Source organism: Syngnathus acus, chromosome 3 (genome assembly GCF_901709675.1).
Source record: "Syngnathus acus chromosome 3, fSynAcu1.2, whole genome shotgun sequence".
In the NCBI taxonomy this organism is placed as follows: domain Eukaryota; kingdom Metazoa; phylum Chordata; class Actinopteri; order Syngnathiformes; family Syngnathidae; genus Syngnathus; species Syngnathus acus.
In genome coordinates, this window is record NC_051089.1 from 15496375 (window position 1) to 15515301 (window position 18927).

Consider the following 18927-nt stretch of genomic DNA (forward strand, 5'->3'; position numbering starts at 1 on the left):
AAAATATCTGAATAATGAACAATGGAATGCTAAAAACACAGCTTAAAAATTAACTTAAGTTCCAATTTTAAATAATAATAGTAATAATAATGCATCAGATTTGTATGGCTCCTTACTGTAACACAATTCAATAAAACAAAGCGTAAAAAAAATGTAACAAAGCGATTACAATGGATACATTATTCATACTCTGGTGATGGTAAACTACGTATTTAGCCACAGCTGCCCTGCGGCAGCCAGTGCATGCCTGCAGCCCCTCCGACCACCACCGAAAATTTACAGCCAGTCACACATCAGTGTGAACGGCGCTGGAGGGAATGTGGGTGAAGTGTCTTGCTCAGAGACACAAGAATGGGAATCGAACAGGAGACCCTCCGGTTACCTGAGTCAGGCTGCCCCTGAATACATTTTACGCAAATAAAGATCTTACGATCAAATGGTAACTGTACTTTCCTGTTGTTTTCAGTTCTGCAGTTTCCTCACAAATGAGCAATAGCCACGTCCACAACGCATGCTTGGAAAATCAACTAAAAATGTATATTCACACAGTCGATGGTTCTTTGTGTAATTAATCTAGAAAATAAGATACATGCCACTATGAGTCTGTCAGTAATTGCGTGCAACACAAAGGAGTGAATCTTGGGTGTTAAACTTCCCATTCTGGTCAGGACTGTGACGTTCTGCCCCTCGTACTCCATCGGGAGCTGGCAAATTTCCAGGTCGAATGCAACGCCTTGCAATCAGTCTCTTTCGTAAAGGAAAGTGACTCAGGAAAAGGTGGGGAAATATTGGCTTAGATGGACAGTGTGAAGTCAACGTTATGGCATCATCATCCTCATCAGGAGAGGGAGTTAAGTTGATTGTGCAACTCTTTTTGGGCATATAGTCAGTGACATTAATTAATGAATATCAGGCAGCTCTGAAGAGAAAGCAGTCTCTTGTGTCCGACTGTTGTATTGTAAAATTGCCACTGATTTGTTAAAGTTACAAATGAGTTTCTTCTTTCATTTTCCGTTTTTTCTTATCTTTTGAGTGTAGCATGCTTCTGTTAAACCAAATATTTTGGGCTTCCATTTATAATAAAGCAAATATATTTTGGGTTGTGGGGTTGAGGTTATACAGCATTTTAATATAAGACCGGCCCATATAAGACCTTTAAGAGAAACTGCAATAAATAGAGAAGTGAGTGATGTGGCATTTCTTTCCTCCTGCACTAAACAGCCCAAGGTGTGAGTCACACTGCAATCAATACAATGCCTGCACATAGAGACCAAGCCCAAGTCTCGCCTCACCAAGCCATGTGCTCTCTCCCCCTCTCTCTAATTCATCTTTCAAAGCTCCAAGAGACAGATCCATGGAGAAAAGGGGAGCTTACCATGTGTACAAAAAGAACCACAACAATATGTACAGTACACATTGAAAAACACAAACATGTATATGTTATTTCTCATTTGCCTTCTCTATAAACTGATGTTGTGGTGAAGAGACACAAGAGCAAATCCATTGCACAACAACCCTAGAACATCGACAGCATGGTGGACAAGACTTCAATTTAAGTGACAGCATGATGAAAAAAAAAGAAGAGAAACATACAACTTAATAAAACATACATGTATGATTTTAGACATCACATTGCATTCCATCTGGCATTTCTCAATTGTTAGTGATTCTGAATATTTACCGTATACGATATGAACCGGATTTTAATAGGGTCAACAACAGTTTCCAGCAATTGTAATGTTTTATCTCCTCCCTGATCCATCACCTTATCGTGGTGGAAGGCCTCGTGTTTCCCCACTGATTCTAGAAGGTAAGTTGTCTTGGGCTTTATCCCCCTGGCAGGGTCACCCATGGCAGTCAGGTCCTAGTTGAGGGACTAGACTAGGGACTACTCAAAGACCCCTGATGAGAAACACAAATTTTGGTACCCACTTGGACATGGGTCACCAGGACCCTTTTTAGATCTGGCCGGGCACAGCCTGATTAGTCAACATGAGTCGCCCTCCCCATTGGCCCACCAAGTGTGGCAAGGGTCAAAGGGGTCAGGTGCAGTTTTGGTGGATATTAGTGGTAAGGGATGCGTTCAAGATGGAGGAGTCAGCTTCACTGGCGGATATTGGTGGATATTAGTGGCAAGGATGCCTTCAAGATGGAGGAGTCAGCTTCACTGGCTCCTTATCCAACACCGCATCCAATACAAACTCCTCCTTCTCACCTACAAGTCCCTCCATAACCTGGGCTTTTATGACCAGTGGGACTCCAGAAGCAGCTGATGGGTACCGGCCAGCCAAGCAGAATGCAGCTTTGGTGGTCCCTGAGGGAGAAACTCTGGCCCGGGATGAGTTCAGTGAGCCCATCAAGAATTTCTTTTGGAACACTTCGAGGAAACTGGTCCATTATCTGGCATTTCAAGAGAGGGAAGATGTGCACCATAAACACTGTGGAGAGTGGGAATGGGGCACTGCTGACATCTATGTTGCACATTGTGAGAGAATACTTAAAAAGATCTCAATTGCACTGCTATTCCTTACCATGAAGATGGAGAATCTGTGAAGTGTGAGGCGGGTTCTCCCATCTGTGGGGTTGAAATCACCAAGGTAGTTAAAAAACTCCCTTACTACAAGATGTTTGGGATCTGTACTATGGGTGTCAGACTTTGGTCTGCATTGCCAGAAGTAAGTTCGATTTGTTTCCAGTGAATGTTGGACTCCGCCAAGGCTGTCCTTTGTCACTAATACTGTTCATAACATTTATGGGAAGACTTTCTAGGTGCGGCTGAGGTGTTCAGTGTGTCCTGTTTGGTGTTACATCTCTGCCATTTTCAGATCAACTCACACTGAGTGATTTGAGTGTCAAGGCATTTGGGATGAATATCAGCATCTCCTAATCTGAGATCATGTTCCTCAGTTAGAAAGGGCTTGAATTAGGATGAAAATCTGCCTGAGTGGAGGAGTTTAAGTATCTTGGGGTCTTATTCATGAATGAGGGGACTATGGAGTACGAGCTCGACAGGCGGATCAGTGCAGCTTCTGCAGTGATGCTAGCTCTGCATCGGTCTGACGTGGTCAAGAATGAGCTGAGTTGATCAGCGTTGCCACCCTCATCTGTGGTCACGAGCTTTTGGCCATGACCGAAAGAACAAGATCCCATATACAAGCGGCTGAATTTATTAGGTTTTTGTTTACTTACATGTATTGTAGTTTTTCATATGTTGTTGTGTTTAGTTTTTAGTTAATTCATTTTCTTATTATTATTCATCTTATGTTTTGGACCTCTGGGCCACCGTACAATACAGACAAAACCACTCTGACAAGATGTTTGATTGACACAACTAATCACTATTTTGTATTGGTGCAGTAAATGTGCTTCAGAGTTGGCAAAAGTGTTTCAAGTTTGTCCATTATTTCCTGTATACTTCTTGCCCACCATACAGCTACCTACAAATGATATAAGAAAATGGCAAAGGACAACCATTCACACTTACTTTCACAAATGTGAGAAATTTAGAGTTGATTAACAAATCATGCATGCAAATGCAATAGGCAACGAAATAAATCAGACACAAGCAATGCAAACTCCACAAAGAAACGGTCGAGCTTTTTTTTAAACTATGAATCTTGACTGCTGAGCAGACGTTAGGCACATGCACCATCGTATTGCTTCGAATTTGTCAACGTGACATTTTATTTATGAGTGCAAGGTTGCACCACATCCATAGCTCTTCATCATTTCATTATGCCAAACATGTTTTAAAAGGCTGGAAATGTGATGTTGTCGTAAATAGTGGTTTGGAATATAATGAAAACACAAACATTGAATGTAATTAAAATCTATGCAAAATTGAATTTGTTGAATCCAGTCATCATTATTTTTCCTTGGTTTTCCTGCTATTCTACTCTTGCTATGTAGTTGCTATGGACACTGCAGGCGGTTGACAAAGAATGACTAATCAAACTGTATTTCCAACTACATGACTTTTTTGTAAATACTTGTACCTTGTGAAGGCAAAACATCAAATTGACAATGAGTGGCATGTTGTGTTATATAACTATTACCAATCAATATTCATTGTACTCTTTATAGTTGAAGAAAACAACTGGAATTTTTTTCTATGGCAAACGAAATAGCTGCAATAAAATGAAAGGAAGGAAACAAACTCAGCATGAGTCATCTCAGACACAAGTCTAAATTTCATATTGTTTATACATCTCACAGTTGAAGTGGGTGCAGGTGCACACACCAAATTTCATAAATGTGTTATTTCCCCTCAAATGACATATTTTTCTTGTCTGCATTTATGGCACAATTGGTCACAGAGCCCCCAGTGCTACTTGCTTCAATAAAGACTTATTTGGATTGTTTCGAATAAGCAGAGACAGTGATTTTCTGTTGCTCTTCAAAAGAGCTCAGACGGCTGCTCTTACCCACACCTGTTCTCCCTTGGTGACGCTGACGCACATGCTGCTCTGTGCAATAACTCTTGACTACAACATTTCACTTATTCAGCACCTCAAATCTTGGAGGCGTATAAACAAAGGGGCAAAAAAAAAAATAATCAGAGAAGAAAAATAATGCAAACAAATGATGCGTGTCGTGTGTACCCGTGTACGTGTTACCAAAAGTGTCTGGTGGTTCTGCATGCATGCGAACAGGGAGACGAGGGGGACGTAGGGAGAAAAGGCAACATCCCCCTCATCTCTATTTGTGAATGCATCCTTTAGAAGATACTCTATACATATTCAAAATGTACTGTAATTTTGGGGCATTGATCAAAATGTATTTCAGATTCCTGCTTTTTGTCATTGCTATTAAAAAGGAAAAGGACTCATAAATTCAAAGACAATTGAGTGACTAAGATCATTGCTCAGTAATTTTGAAATATTCCACTGGGAATGGGCTTTGTACTCAACTTGTAGGTTATTTCGTTATAGCCTTTAGATGACTGTTGGAATTAATCAACTTAATGTCTCGTTACCTGCTACTACACTTGCAAGCTGCTGTGTCCGGGTGATGGGGTTGACACGCCGTGCTTCCACAATAGCTGAAGCTATTTTCCTGGCGTGTCTCTCCTCACCATATGCACTGAGGATAGAGGCAAGAGCCTGTTGATCTAAGGTATTCACCACGTCAGCAGCACAGGGCATGTCGGAGAACCTACGCACAATGGGAAGACCAATTAAAGTTGGCAACGTCACGTCCTTGCTGACAGCAGTGAATCCTGCCAAGGGTGAGATATGTATAACTGAAAACATGTATGGCTGATAGTTATCACGACAAGGATTTGTGAGGTTACGGTAGCCGCTTAAAGGGCTGAAGATGAAATGTATTTTTATATACAAAATGATTATTTACAATAAATTTACATGGTAAGTGAGTATGGTGATGATTACCAGTAGCAACATGTGTAAACGTACATGTTTATTTACAGTGTTTCTACCACATATTCAGACTTTACTGTTAAGTTTAGTAATTCCATCTACTCATTGATTTTTAATATTAAATGATTACGGATTGTGGAGAACTCTCGCAATTTTTCACAGTTTAAAACATTTGTGGTTTAATTACACGTTACATTACGTTTGTAAAAATATCCCAAAGATCAGAAGAATATACACCACACTTCTCGTGATGATATGAGCCTGTTTTGAGGGGCTAGCACTGTCTCAGGCCAGTGACTTGCCCCATTTACAACTGGGCAACTGTCTTTTGATGACTTGATTCTATGTATTTACAAAGTAAGAGCCTAAATTGCGTGGATGAAGAAAATAAAAGCATTGGATGCAGTTGATTAAGAGCTAACGTAGACGGCGAATGCTTACCCTTTGATCGTAAGGGTGCCCAACATGTTTGCAACATGTGTGTGTTTCTGCATAATAGTGTCTCCACATGAGATTACACAATAAAGTCCGGCGACCGAAGTCCAGCCATCACTTGAGTGTGGCTCTGGATCTTGACCCAGCCAAGCTGATCATGTCATGAGCAGACAAACTTGATGCGGGGGTGGTTATCAGGGACAATAGCCCCACTGTTACATAACAGCGGAGCAAGTGCAGAACACCTCCCTTCCAGGTCAAGACATGTCCCACTAAAATTACTTTGGAAGATCAATTGATTGAATATTTGAGAGATGTTATCATTCAAACGGTAAAATAATATTTTTCAAACATTAATGATAAAATGTCTTGATCACTATTTGTCCGACTGAAATTTCATGATTTGCAATGTTTCTGAAGATGCTAAAAAATTCTGGGGTTATAGAGGATGTTTCCCTTATTGCCTAAAATGCATTTTCCATGATTGAATTTTGAACTGGTGGATCGCGAGGGTGGACAACATTACGTATTTCAAAAGCGTATTTTTAATTTGTCATAGGATGCCATCTTTCTTACATTCCGATCTACAATTCATATTTGATACTAAGAAGAGATTCAGTCATTTGTGTGAATCTAAATTAGGATTTCAGGTCCTGGTACTCACTGAATTAAAATGACTCTTGTTTTTTTTCCTGATCAAAATATAGAAATGGCACAGCTGTCAATTTTGTAAATTAAAGATATGTCACCTTTCTCCATCCATTCTCATGTCCAAGGGCCCATCTTTGCTGAGTGAGAAGCCTCTTTCTGCATGATCCAATTGCATGGAAGAACAGCCAGCATCCAACAGTATGGCATCGATACTGCCTGCTTTAACATGGATGCTAGCGAGCAGGGCTTCAAGCTCGCTGAATAGTCCAAGTAATGGTTTTATTCGGCCACTAAGGAGAGAAGATCATCATCATCATCAGTTAATTGTGCATTTGCATATTTTTTTAATGAGAGGATGTCTTTTATGGTCTCATAAAGGTAGTTTCTACAGCTGATATCTCCCACAATGGATGTTACTAATTTGGACATATTAAAATTACATGAGGTGCAATTAAAATAGCATATAGGAACGGTAGTAAAGTACAAACTAGTGATATTGATACACCAATAAGATCATGAGTATCCATTGGGTATTGACTATGCTCAAAGTATCAATACTAAGGGTGTCACGACTCGTCCCCGGTCATTCCATTATTGTGTATATGTTGCCATGGTTTCTGTTTGCCTCTCATTACCTGTCATGTATTTAAGTCCTGTCTGCGTGGCACTACCTTGTCAGATTGTTCTAGTCTCTAGTCTTGTTTAGTCTCTCGTCTTTCTGTTCTCGTCGTTCTCGTCTCTCTGTTCTTGTCTCTCAGTTTCAATTAGTTTAGTCCTGGTTTGTTCCTGCCCATTCTCCTGTTGGTTTGTTCCCCTCATCCTCCCTTCCAACTCCCTTTTCCCTCAATAAACCCTGGTCCAAGCTGCATTGGGTCGCCCTGGCTCCATTCCATCCGTGACAAAGGGTGTATTCAGGAATTCAGGGCATTGTTGGAATAAGCTCTTTGGATGTATAGACTTTAGAATGCCTCATTTACCTCTGCATATCGAATATATTCAAATTTGTAATGTTGTTTTTTTTTCACAGTTTAGGATAAAGCGGTTCAGGAAATGCACGGATAGATAAAACGATTCCGAAAATGGATGGATGGATCATTACAATGACCTTAATTATTTATAATTTAATTATTGTTTGCTTTTATGTTAGGACAAGTTTTTGAAGAATGATCTTGGTCACCAAAGGTAAAGTTCGTTTGACAAATGTCATTAACATGTCATTTTGTTTTCTGGCAATTCAATTAATTCATAATTATGCTAATTTATGTATTCATTATTGACACTTCTCTCATTTGTTGTTTTGCAAACAATGGTGGCTAGTCTGAAGTTCAGGTAAAGAAAGATCAAATGTATCTTTGGAGGTTTACTTACACAATTACACAATTCTTCATAAAAATTGAGTAATGTTATCACTATTATCTTGTGAACAAAACTTGTTAAAATTGTTAAATGGTCAGTTACTGCTATGTGTTTTATTGGGATCAAAATAAAAAAGCTACAAAGTATTGTATCGAATCAAAACTGTCTGGTATCGTATATCGCAAGTACCAACCAATTCCTTAAATAATTTTGACGGACATCATCAATCAAAATGGTAAATATATAATGTAGACATTGAAGTTAAAGACAGAGTAAAAATAAAGGGATCATTGTGATACAGAGGTTGTTTGTCAACAGGCACCATAACTAGACACAATTGTTACAGTCAATTGATTTATTATTTAGGTTTCACAAGCTGTTAGTTACTAGCTGACCCTAGATTTAAAAACGAAGAAAAACATAGCAACGGCAATTCAATTTTTCTACTCATGTACGTACATTTAAAAAAATGAACATGATATTCTTTGGAAGCCTTGTACCTGCCTCACCTATTCCATTAGGACTTTCCAATAACTGACAGAGCAAAGCCGTGTACACTCAGTCACTTCCTCATGCTAGCACGGTGAGATCCTCCAGCCACACTCATGAAAAATTCATGTGACCTTTTAACTTTGTGTGATCAAAGATGATGGCACAAGAAAGCAACAAGAGTAACCGTCTATATATTAAAAGTACAAAAAATAAAATAAATAAATCTTTTTCTCTTTTGCTACCAATTTACTATTGGTTACTATAGTACCGTTCAATCTAAATGGTGACTTCAAAGCTCCCAGACTAAAAGTCGTAGAAACTGTGAAAAGAAATCGTGTTTACCACTGAGCCTGCACTACAGAGGAGGTGGAAAGTACATCAGGCAAAATAATTTCACCATCGCGAAGACAAATTGGCAATGGTTGAAGCTCCAGCCGAATCGGCCACCACAGGTCAATTAAAGGCCATGTCATAGAAATGTGTCTTTAATCGTGTCTTAATTGTTTCTACTGAGGTAGCAGTTGTAATATCTATTGGTAGGGCATTCCAAAGCTCTGGAGCCCGAATAGAAAATGCTCTAGACCCTGAAGACTTCTTTTTCACTAAAATAATAGAGTTTTGTGAGCGGAGGTTACGGGTCGGAACGTAAGATACGAAGGCGCTAAGCCATGCAGTGATTTATAGGTCAATAGAAGAACCTTAAAGTCACATCTTAAATGGACCGGGAGCCAATGTAAGTTGGCTAATTTTGAGGTAATGTGATCAAATATTCTCGTCAGTGTGAGCAGTCTTGCCGCAGTTATGTTCTTAATGTGTTTTTGAAAGGAGAGCATTTGGTTAAATATACGTAACCCCGAGATTAGTTACAGTATCACTATGGGTACATTTATCCATATTTATAGTGGTTTCCTTAAATCAGTGATGATAACGAGCAAGACTAATTATCAACATCTCAGTTTTATCTGGGTTAAGACGTAGGAAATTGAGAGACATCCATTGTTTAATCGCTGCAAGGCACGCCTCAAGATTACAACAGTCCCGCGGATTTGTCATCGATAACGGCATATATAATTGGGTGTCATCCGCATAACATTGAAAACTAATGTATTTACGTATTATGTCCCCAAGCGGAATCATATAAATACAAAATAGGATTGGTCCGAGTACCGATCCCTGCGGGACACCACACGTAACGTTATTGAGCTCAGAGGTCGTGCTGCCATGGACCACTCGGTGGGTCCTGTCAGATAGATAGGAATTAAACCAGCAAAGTGCTGACCCTGAAATACCAACACAGGTTTTAAATATTGAAGTCTACAGTGTTGAAGGCAGCACTAAAATCAAGTAATAATAATACCGATGAGGTGTTTGAATCCATAGCTATGAGGAGATTAGTCACTTTAGCAAGTGCTGTCTCGGTGGAATGATTCACTCTAAAGCCAGACTGAAAAGATTCAAATCGATTATTGGCGACCATGTTATCAATAAGCTGCTGAGCTACTACTTTTTCAAGAATTTTTGCTATGAATGGGTATTTGAAACCGGCCTTTAATTACTGAGACAGTCCGGTTCGAGATTTGGTCGCTTAAGTAGCGGTTTAATGATAGCGGTTTTAAAGGCTGTTTGCACTATACCAGAGGAGACAGACAGATTAATTACATTTAATTATTAATATTTTTGGGTTTTCAATTAATTAATTTAAATTGGTGCGTCCATTACTTTTCTACGACTACAATTTGAGTCCTTCCACCCACACACAGGTGATAATACCTCAACTAACCTTAATGAGGACTGCTATTTACATCATGTTTTAAAATTGCTAATAAGGTTCTAAAAATATGTAAAACAGTTACATAACATTTTTAAATTATTCATTTTCTTATGTGTGTTAGACCGAGAGTTAGATACATAAATGGCTTATGTAAGGTCTTTTATTATTAAAAAAGACAAGTTCTAGTGGTGTATGTGCTAAGGTCCAAGTGTGGACTTGTACGTACTTAAAAGAGTCCTGAACTATTTATGGTTGTAGCATCTCACAATATTTTTATGTGATCAACTTGAGCATGGAACTATATTTTTTGTTTTGAAGATATAATAGTAGAACATACAAACGTATTACTTAATGTTACTGAACAACCGAGCCATTCACTGAGCAACTCGTGGGCCATATGTGGCTCAGAACCAGTCCTACAAGTGGCCTAGCTTTCTGAATTCAACTGCATTCAAGAGATGCACTGGGGACTTGATCGGTACGCAAGATTTCCGAAATTCCTACAGAGTTTGATAACATTAATGCATCACTCGCGTAGCCTACCTACATTGCTGAGGGTGTTGACTTTGAAGTGTGTAAAAACAGGAGTCATGCCAAAAAGCTGGGGGTGAAACGTGTCCGTTTCAACTTTGAAATGTAACATTGACAATGAAAACCATCAATATAGGCATTATCATTATCTGCTGTTTACCAGGTGCCTAATGTGTATGATCTATATTTCTTGATTTGACAATTTGACCCAAGTGAATTTGTAATTGAATAGCCTTGCTGTATCATAAACTCATTGATAACAAAAATAATATTAACTTTAGAAAAATAATCCAAAACAAGCCATCTGTGGACAATGGTGTTCAAAATACTGCTGCTCTTCACAAATCATGCCAGAAATACTCCCTTGTGTTGACCTGCTCAGTTCGGTTACCTGCGTCACTGAAGCCAGAGACAAGATGCTGATTGATTGCTTTCAGCAGGGGACCAGTGATGAAAATATCTTCAATCCAGTGAAGGAAAAAACAGTCGGTTATAAACATAGAACACGCAGATAGAGACTGGTGCTCAAGTGTTTGTTCATATTTTCAATTTTTGTTACCTCAGTTCAGCTTAAAAAGGTTCTAAAATCTATCTGGGGCCAGTCTATGCAAGAGACTGTGAGCAACAATAAATGTCATCACAACTCTTGTGCGCACACACACACACACACACACACGCACACACACACACAAAACCTGTACAGTGTACAGTGTACATTGCTAGTGTGTACAGTGTACACACCAGCAATGAATACAGTATGTTAATTCTACAACACTATTAGAGGACTTAAACATTTTAAGTTTTCTGTGGAATTTCGACCAATCCTATCAATCTAAAACGAGTTTGAGAATCAGTATTTCTGTTCGTCTAATTAAGGGAAAGGGAAAGTAGTCAGACCTATATGATGTGAAATTTGATCAAATATTTGACTCAACATCCAAAGTAATTCCCAACATACGTCATCATGGTTAACCCGCAAGATGGCGGCACGTCAGGATGACGTCAGTTAGCGATGGTAGTAGTGGTGAAAAAAGGAAGAAGGTGATGATTTCCTCACAATTAAAACAAAGAATCATAAGAAAACATGAGCACAGAGTGTGTGTGAGTGATCTTGAGAAACAATATGGCCGTAAAAACGTGTCAACAATTTCAACAATCATTAACCAAAAGGAAGCCCTGAAAGCGGTCAAGCCATCCAAGGGGATTACCATCATCTGTAACATCAACAAGCGGAGGGAGGCTACCCTCTCGTTCACCGGGGTGAACCCCAATGTGCAGGCGTCTAGTCGGAATTTTCTGCCTCGCACACCAGCTCGGGCTCCTTTCCAGCCAGAGAGGTGACATTCCATGTCCCAAGAGCCAGCTTCTACAGCCGGGGATCGGACCGCCAAGGTCCCAGCCTTTGGCCGCCACCTAGCTCACTTTTCACCCGACCCCTTTGGCCCCTCCCACAGGTAGTGAGCCCATGGGAGGGGGGACCCACGTTTCCTTTTCGGGCTGTGCCTGGCCGGGCCCTATGGGCGAAGGCCCAGCCACCAGACGCTCGCCTTCGAGCCACAACTCCAGGCCTGGCTCCAGAGGGGGGCCCCGGTGACCCGCGTCCGGGCGAGGGAAAACAAAACTCATTTATATTTTTCGTCACAAGGGGTTCATGTGAGACGTGCTTTGTCTGGCCCCTCACCCTAGGACCCTTTTGCCATGGGTGACCCTACCAGGGGCATGAAGCCCCAGACAACTTGGCTCCTAGTATCATTAGGACACGCAAACCCCACCACCACGATAAGGTGACGACTCACGGTTTTACAGTATGAGAAAAAACACGGAAGAATTTCCCACCTCCTTTGAGACGAGTCCTGATTCTTGTTTTTGTCTATGCAATAAACATCAGCTAAAGTGGACCCACCTATTCTTGGAGACCTTAGAGGCAGTATCAAAGAGCACTACTACATGCTTCAGACACTTTCATTCTGGTAGTGGACTTGGGCAATGACAGTGAGATTTGAAAAGGCGTGATTGGAAAGAGCAACCTATTTAGTTTGTACTTGGTACTTTTACACGAGTCCTATTATTCCAAAGTAAGTACTCTATCAACCACTGGATTTCAGTGCTCGTCAACTATTATCCATAAGGGACAGACACCATGCTCAAGCACAAGTTATGTGCAATAGACACCAGAACAAAAAGCTGCAGTTTAATGATAGACTTCATGGTAATGCAATTGGATTGACAACTCCATGTCTTGGCTACATAGGTGAAAGAGGGGCACAGCTGTCAACTGATCACGCACTACTAGGTGGCTTGGATGTGATCCTGACTGACTCTTCAGCAGAAACAAGGTAGAAACTCGGTTGTGTTCATTGTTACACCCAGAGCTGGATGTCCGGGACTCTGTGCTGTGGACAAATAGTATATTTAAAAGCTAAATGTGCTGTGCTAAATGAGTGTCAGTGGTGTCTTGGTCCTGCCACTAGGGGGACTGTTGCGCTAGAGATCGGAGAGATTGAAAGTGAAGAAGAGACATGCGAACAAGAAGGTAGAGTTGGAAGAAAATGCACATTGTTTGACTGTTGGTGCTGTTCTAAAATAAATATGAGTTAAGATCTGCTGAGAAACAGTATGTAACTCTCGGTTGGATTATGGGAAGAAAAATAAAATGTTGAATACAGTGCATGTAATAGGTTACCCTCACACGCAAGCTGTGCTTGCAGTTTCTTTGGAAATAGATTTTATTAGCTTTAAAAGGTTTAGTCACAGTTGTGTTTTGTGATTTGCATTGAGGTTATACTTTCCTCAAGACATGAGGGCACATAAAGTAGGAGAAAGAAAATCCTTCAGCCCTGGTGGACGATGCACTGCGTAGGCTGCGAGGGCCTTTTATTCAGGCTTCCAATAATATTGGTTAATTGCGAGATTTCTCTAGCTTTTCTCAACTTGCATCACGAGTAGGCGTACAAGATTTTACAGCGGGGGTATATTGCTGCTGACAGAATAGTGTTTATAAACTCTCTTCTAATTGTCATTCCCTGCTCAGAGGCGCATTTTTCTTGCCGATTCCCCTGAGAGAGGTTTCCCCAGAATCTACGTAAAAGGATTCCTTCCCACACCATGGTCTTGGGAACATCTCATTTTCATCCTCCCTCAGCTTGCTCATGAACACGCATACTTTCTGTCACCATGGCATTGTGTCTCCCTGTACTCTCACTTACAGTTTCTTCTTTTTTTTTCTTTTTACTCTAAAACACATGCCCTCTCAGATCTTATAGATCCACCAAGGGAGGTAAAATCTCCCTCACATTGTGCAGAGTCGTGGGCCCATACTCTGACAAATGACTTGCTCGGCCCACCAGGTCTGCGTGGGGAGGGAAAATCTGTAAGCTAAGAAGGGAAATGGACTTGATTGGACAAAGTAACTCAGTAACCAGTGAGGAGCATTTGATTGGGCTCAGGCAAGTCATGAGACACACTGTAAAAAGTGCAATAATATATCACACCTATCGTATTTTCCGCACCATAAGGTGGCACCCTTATAAGCCTTTAATTTTCTCAAATAACGAAGGTCCGCCTTTTATTAAGATGCGCCTTTTGTGTGGACCGAATTCAAAAATTTGTAAATGTTGTGTGGCTGCCGCCAAACAGGGACGTATGTATGTAGGCGTAATATGTAGACCTGTTGAACCAATCAGAGGACATTCCGTTTTATGTAGATCGGGGCAGTAAACCAATCAGAGGACTGTGCGGAATACGTAGAGTGCGTACCTCCGCCGCCATTCATAAATAAATACAAAGAAAACAGCATTAGGACCATCTAAAGTGGCATCGACAAAGAGAGTCGGGATCATTGCCGAAGAGCAACGTGACGACGACAAGACAATGGCGAGAGGGAATCTGGCATGTTTAATGGCGATCTTGTCCAACTGTTTATTTCGTACACAGAAGATGAGGACTTTAATGGATTTGTGTATGAATATTGATTAACAACTAGGATTTGCAAATTCTGGAGAAATTGTATGTGAAGGCGAAGAAGCTGAATAAATACTTGGGGAATGCTACAGGGAAAAAGGAAGTTTTGCAAAATGTTGCGCAAGTTTTGCGAAAATGTGAAATTTTTTAAACGTGGTTATCTTAGGAATGTTGACAATCCTCCCCAGTGTGATTTGAGTGAGCTGAATAATGTAAATTTTAAACAGGAGCGATGTAAATGATAAAGTATAACTGAACTCACTGTCTTGCTCCCGTGATGTTTTTTGCTGTTTACCGGAGGTAATGCATGCGCCCTATAATGCGGTGTGACCTATGTGTGGATTAAGTACCAAGAATAGCCCCAAGGATTGACTCTGCGCCTTCTAGCCCGAAGCGCCTTATGGTGCGGAAAATGCGGTACAATATGTTTATAGAGCTGACCACAAACCAAACAATGCTCAAAAAGATGAAGCTGTAAAGTCTGTTAAGAAGGGTGAAACATGAACCACAACCCTATACACACATTTGTCTAAACAGTTAGTGACACAGGCTTCGGCTTGCGTTTAAGATTGGTTGAACATTCATGATAAATCACTTACGGGTTTTCCTTGGCTAACTCTTGGGCGAGGTGAATTGCCATGGGATCCCGGTCTAAGGCCAGGACTGTAACGTCAGAAACTGCTTCAAGTATTGCCTTGGTATGACCACCACCACCAAACGTCATGTCGAGGACCACCTACATGAGAGAACGTGAAAATATAAGATACACCATACATTGCAGGATTTATATTTCTAGTAAGCTCTGATTTATGGTGGATATCTTGGTTCATTTGGGATATACAAGACATCAATTGGAGAGACAATAAAATGTTTCATAATTGTATGTAAATTCAGTTTGCTATAGTTGTAAAGATTTGTCCTCAACAAGTAGAATGACAATTGACTTTCTTTAATAAACGTTAAAAACAGTTAGTGATCAGTGAGGGCCAATCGGCGTTGGGAACTAAAGAAATAAAGAAAATTAACACTAAAAACAATGGACACACTCGAGCACAATGTGGTGATCAGTGATATAAAATCAATGCAGGACAAATGTCATGGCAGTTTGTGGGACCATAAAGTACATAATGCTGTTTTGCTTTTGCTTTTTTTTGGCTGCATGTCAGGTGTGAGGTACTTGCGTGTGACGTGGCACCGGTAAGTTAATTCTGAACGGCGTTTGGCTGACTCAGACCAACTGGGAGAGGCTGAAAACTCTGGAATGGAGGACAATGCCCACCTCCAGTCATTAGAGCCCTCAACGTCACTTGTTGTAACTGTGACCAGCATGACACTAAGTTACCCATGGCACGCAGTTAGAAATATTGTTTGAAGCTATTAGTTTTTTAATTCTTTATTAAATGCACCATATGGAATATGACATGCTTCGCAGATCAATATCTTTATTAAGCTTAAGGATTACCAATCAATATGTTATAATGGACAATGACATCCAGTGAGTGAAATATGACGTAGTATTTCTAAAAAGAAAAAACAAGACTTCTTATACAAAGCAATTTTGGGTTTCTTTTGCGATTGTTTTAACGCGGTGACCAAATTCTGTAACCCAAAGTCCGCGTAAAATCGACATTTAGGTGTATTTTGTGATCAATTTGGTTAGTCGTTGCAGTAATGCAGACTCTGCACCAGCCTGTCAAGGTGGAAGCTTAGGCAAGGCAATGCTATTACTTTAATGGTCAAGCTACAATCCTACCCACACCTCTGGTCACAGATATAATGAGGTTCATTCTCTGTTAGAGATAGGTCAGAAGCTTGGTTGTAAATGGGGGGAGGGGGGCTCAGAACCAAGCTGCTGTTCCTCCACATTAAGAGAAGCCAGATGAAGTGATTTGGGTTTCTGGTAAGGGTGCCTCCTGGATGTGTCACTGGTAAGGAGAAGGCCCAATGAACAACCCAGGACATGCTGGAGAGACTATGTCTCTCCGGCAGGCCTGGGATTGCTTCAGGGTCCCCCCTGGAAAAAAGGCAGGGAAAAAGGAAATCTAAACTTCCCTGCTTAGATGCTTCCCACAACACCCAACACAAGATGAACAAGAAAAAAATGGAACAGCGATTTTCCTTTCATCTCCATATCAAGTTCATTTAAAAACGAGATTCAATTCGACGAATGAACATTTCTCGATTTACTCTTAAAGAAATGCTTCAAGGTGACATATCATGACTGAACTCAACTGTCAGATACCTAAAGAAAAAAACATTTTGAAAAAAAATCAGCCATCCTAACTCTGATTTCATCTACTACAGAAATATTAAGTTATACAAATAAAAATAAACAGTTGTCTGATTAATTGACTTTTAAATGACAAGGAAATGCTCACAAAAACATTAAACATGTCAATCGATGGTGACGTGGAAGGTGGGCTGTGTGCGTGAATGTGTGAGGAAAGAAATGATCAATGGCGGTTCCCTCTCCTTTTCAGCGCACAGCAGCAGACAGGGGAGGGGGTGTGGGCTAGTGGGATGACTCACACGCATAATGAACTTGCCTGTTGTGCTATTCAATACAAAAAAGGGAGAAGGAAAAGCAAAGAAGATATGCTTTTATAAAAACTTGATGACATTCCGTAAAGCGCCCATGAGACAAACTAGTTCATGACTGAAGTGTACAGTACTTGTCACAATATTTTTACACTTCTTCCATGAGATATGCCCAAAAGAACAAATGGAACTTTGTTTATTTTACTGCTTTAAGTGGAAAAACAACAAAAACTCACTGTTTGTTATTTGTATTGCCGCTAAATGTGTATTCACATTTTCAATGTTGCACCAAACAAGCTTGACCAGATTTGATACTGTCTAAACCCAAACAAATGCAACAACACAACGACACACATATTTAATGTTTGTAAGGCTTATTAGTAAGCTGTACCTTAACAGTACCGTATTTTCCGGACTATAAGTCGCTCCAGGGTACAAGTCGCACCAGCCATAAAATGCATAATAAAGAAGAAAATAGTAATAAAAATAGAATAGAGGCAACAACAGGCTGAATATTTGTACGGTATGCTAACGTAACATGACACAAAAACAACGAACTGAGAACGTGCCTGACTTAACATATTAAGAGTTATTCAGATAGCTATAGCATAAATAACATGCTAACAAGTATACCAAACTATCCGTGTCACTCCAAATCACTAAATCCAATAAAATCTTCATCTTCTCTGTCACTTTTAAACAACTCTGCTAACTAAGGAGGTAGAAGATGCAGCGATTCCTCTTCTACGTGGCTTACGTCAGGCTCATCGTCAGTTGCAGTTCCAATTATTCCACAGGCCTAGAGCGCCCTCATGCCGTTTAGTGTGAAAATAACATGTGAAATGATTTCACACATAAGTCGCACCCAAACTATGAAAAGAACTGCGACTTATAGTCCGGAAAATACGGTATATTGCAGTGATGATAGTGATGGGATTTTTTTTGTCCAGAACTTTCAGTGTTTGTTTGTACAGATGTTGTAATGATGTTAGCCTGGTACCAGCTTGTCAGGCAGTACGTAATTGAATGCATATTGATTATGGCTGCTTGGGGGATTTCTGATAAAGTGGAAATTGGACAAAATGAATATTACTTTTTATTGTTTGTTTTTATTGTTGTTCACAAGGAATTTACATTTAAGATTGGAAAATTAGAACACCCAGGTACTTGAATTCCGTGACAATTTGTAGTTTTTTCCTCTCACATTAATCAAGCTAATGACTGTAATGAACATTTTCTTCTTGATAAATGTTGTGTGATATCTGCCTTTGCCAGCAGAGGGAACAGGAGAGTTGGAGTGATGTGAGTGATGCAGTGAGGCTGCAAGGTGGTAGTATTTATATTGCAGGACACTTCAGCAGTCCTCTCACAGCATCATTAAAGACATTGTTCCGCATAATAGATTCTCACTTTGTATTTATAAATAGTATGGTTTATGGAAATCTATTTGGTCTAGGTGGAAAAAGAGGCCTGATTACAGCCCATCTTATGGTTGAATTCATTAAAGGGAACGGGAACCTGAGAGAACCCAGAGTACTCACCTAAATCCTACCTGTGACTCCCAAGCCCAGGTCAGTTACAGTGAGGGATCTAAAATGTCATTGAGAGGAGTTTTTTACAGATCTTGTTACACTAACGGACAGACCATTAGGGAGACAGAAACACCGGTGCAGGATCGCTTTTCTTGTCGCGTTCGTTGCCATGGCAAGAGCGAAGCTAACCGGTTTGCATTTCTTCTTCTGGTATACAGAGTTCATGGCAAGACAACTGGACATGAACTGGCACAAGAGGAATCATGGCGGGAATTGTGTTTTT

At 40.3% G+C, this 18927-nt stretch overlaps 1 protein-coding gene across 2 annotated transcripts in view; it reads right to left on the reverse strand.

Annotated features, from left to right (window-relative positions):
* Positions 1–18927, reverse strand: part of mettl15 (methyltransferase like 15) — a 40852-nt gene that overhangs the window by 3973 nt on the left and 17952 nt on the right. The window contains exons 3-6 of one of the 2 annotated variants that reach the window (XM_037247507.1): positions 15174–15310; positions 6563–6754; positions 4976–5154; positions 2532–2575 (exon numbers count right to left, since the gene is read on the reverse strand). In XM_037247507.1, coding sequence (XP_037103402.1) covers positions 2532–2575; positions 4976–5154; positions 6563–6754; positions 15174–15310 — 552 coding nt within the window. The remainder of the gene's footprint in view (positions 1–2531; positions 2576–4975; positions 5155–6562; positions 6755–15173; positions 15311–18927) is intronic. The other variant, XM_037247506.1, reaches the window with a different exon arrangement.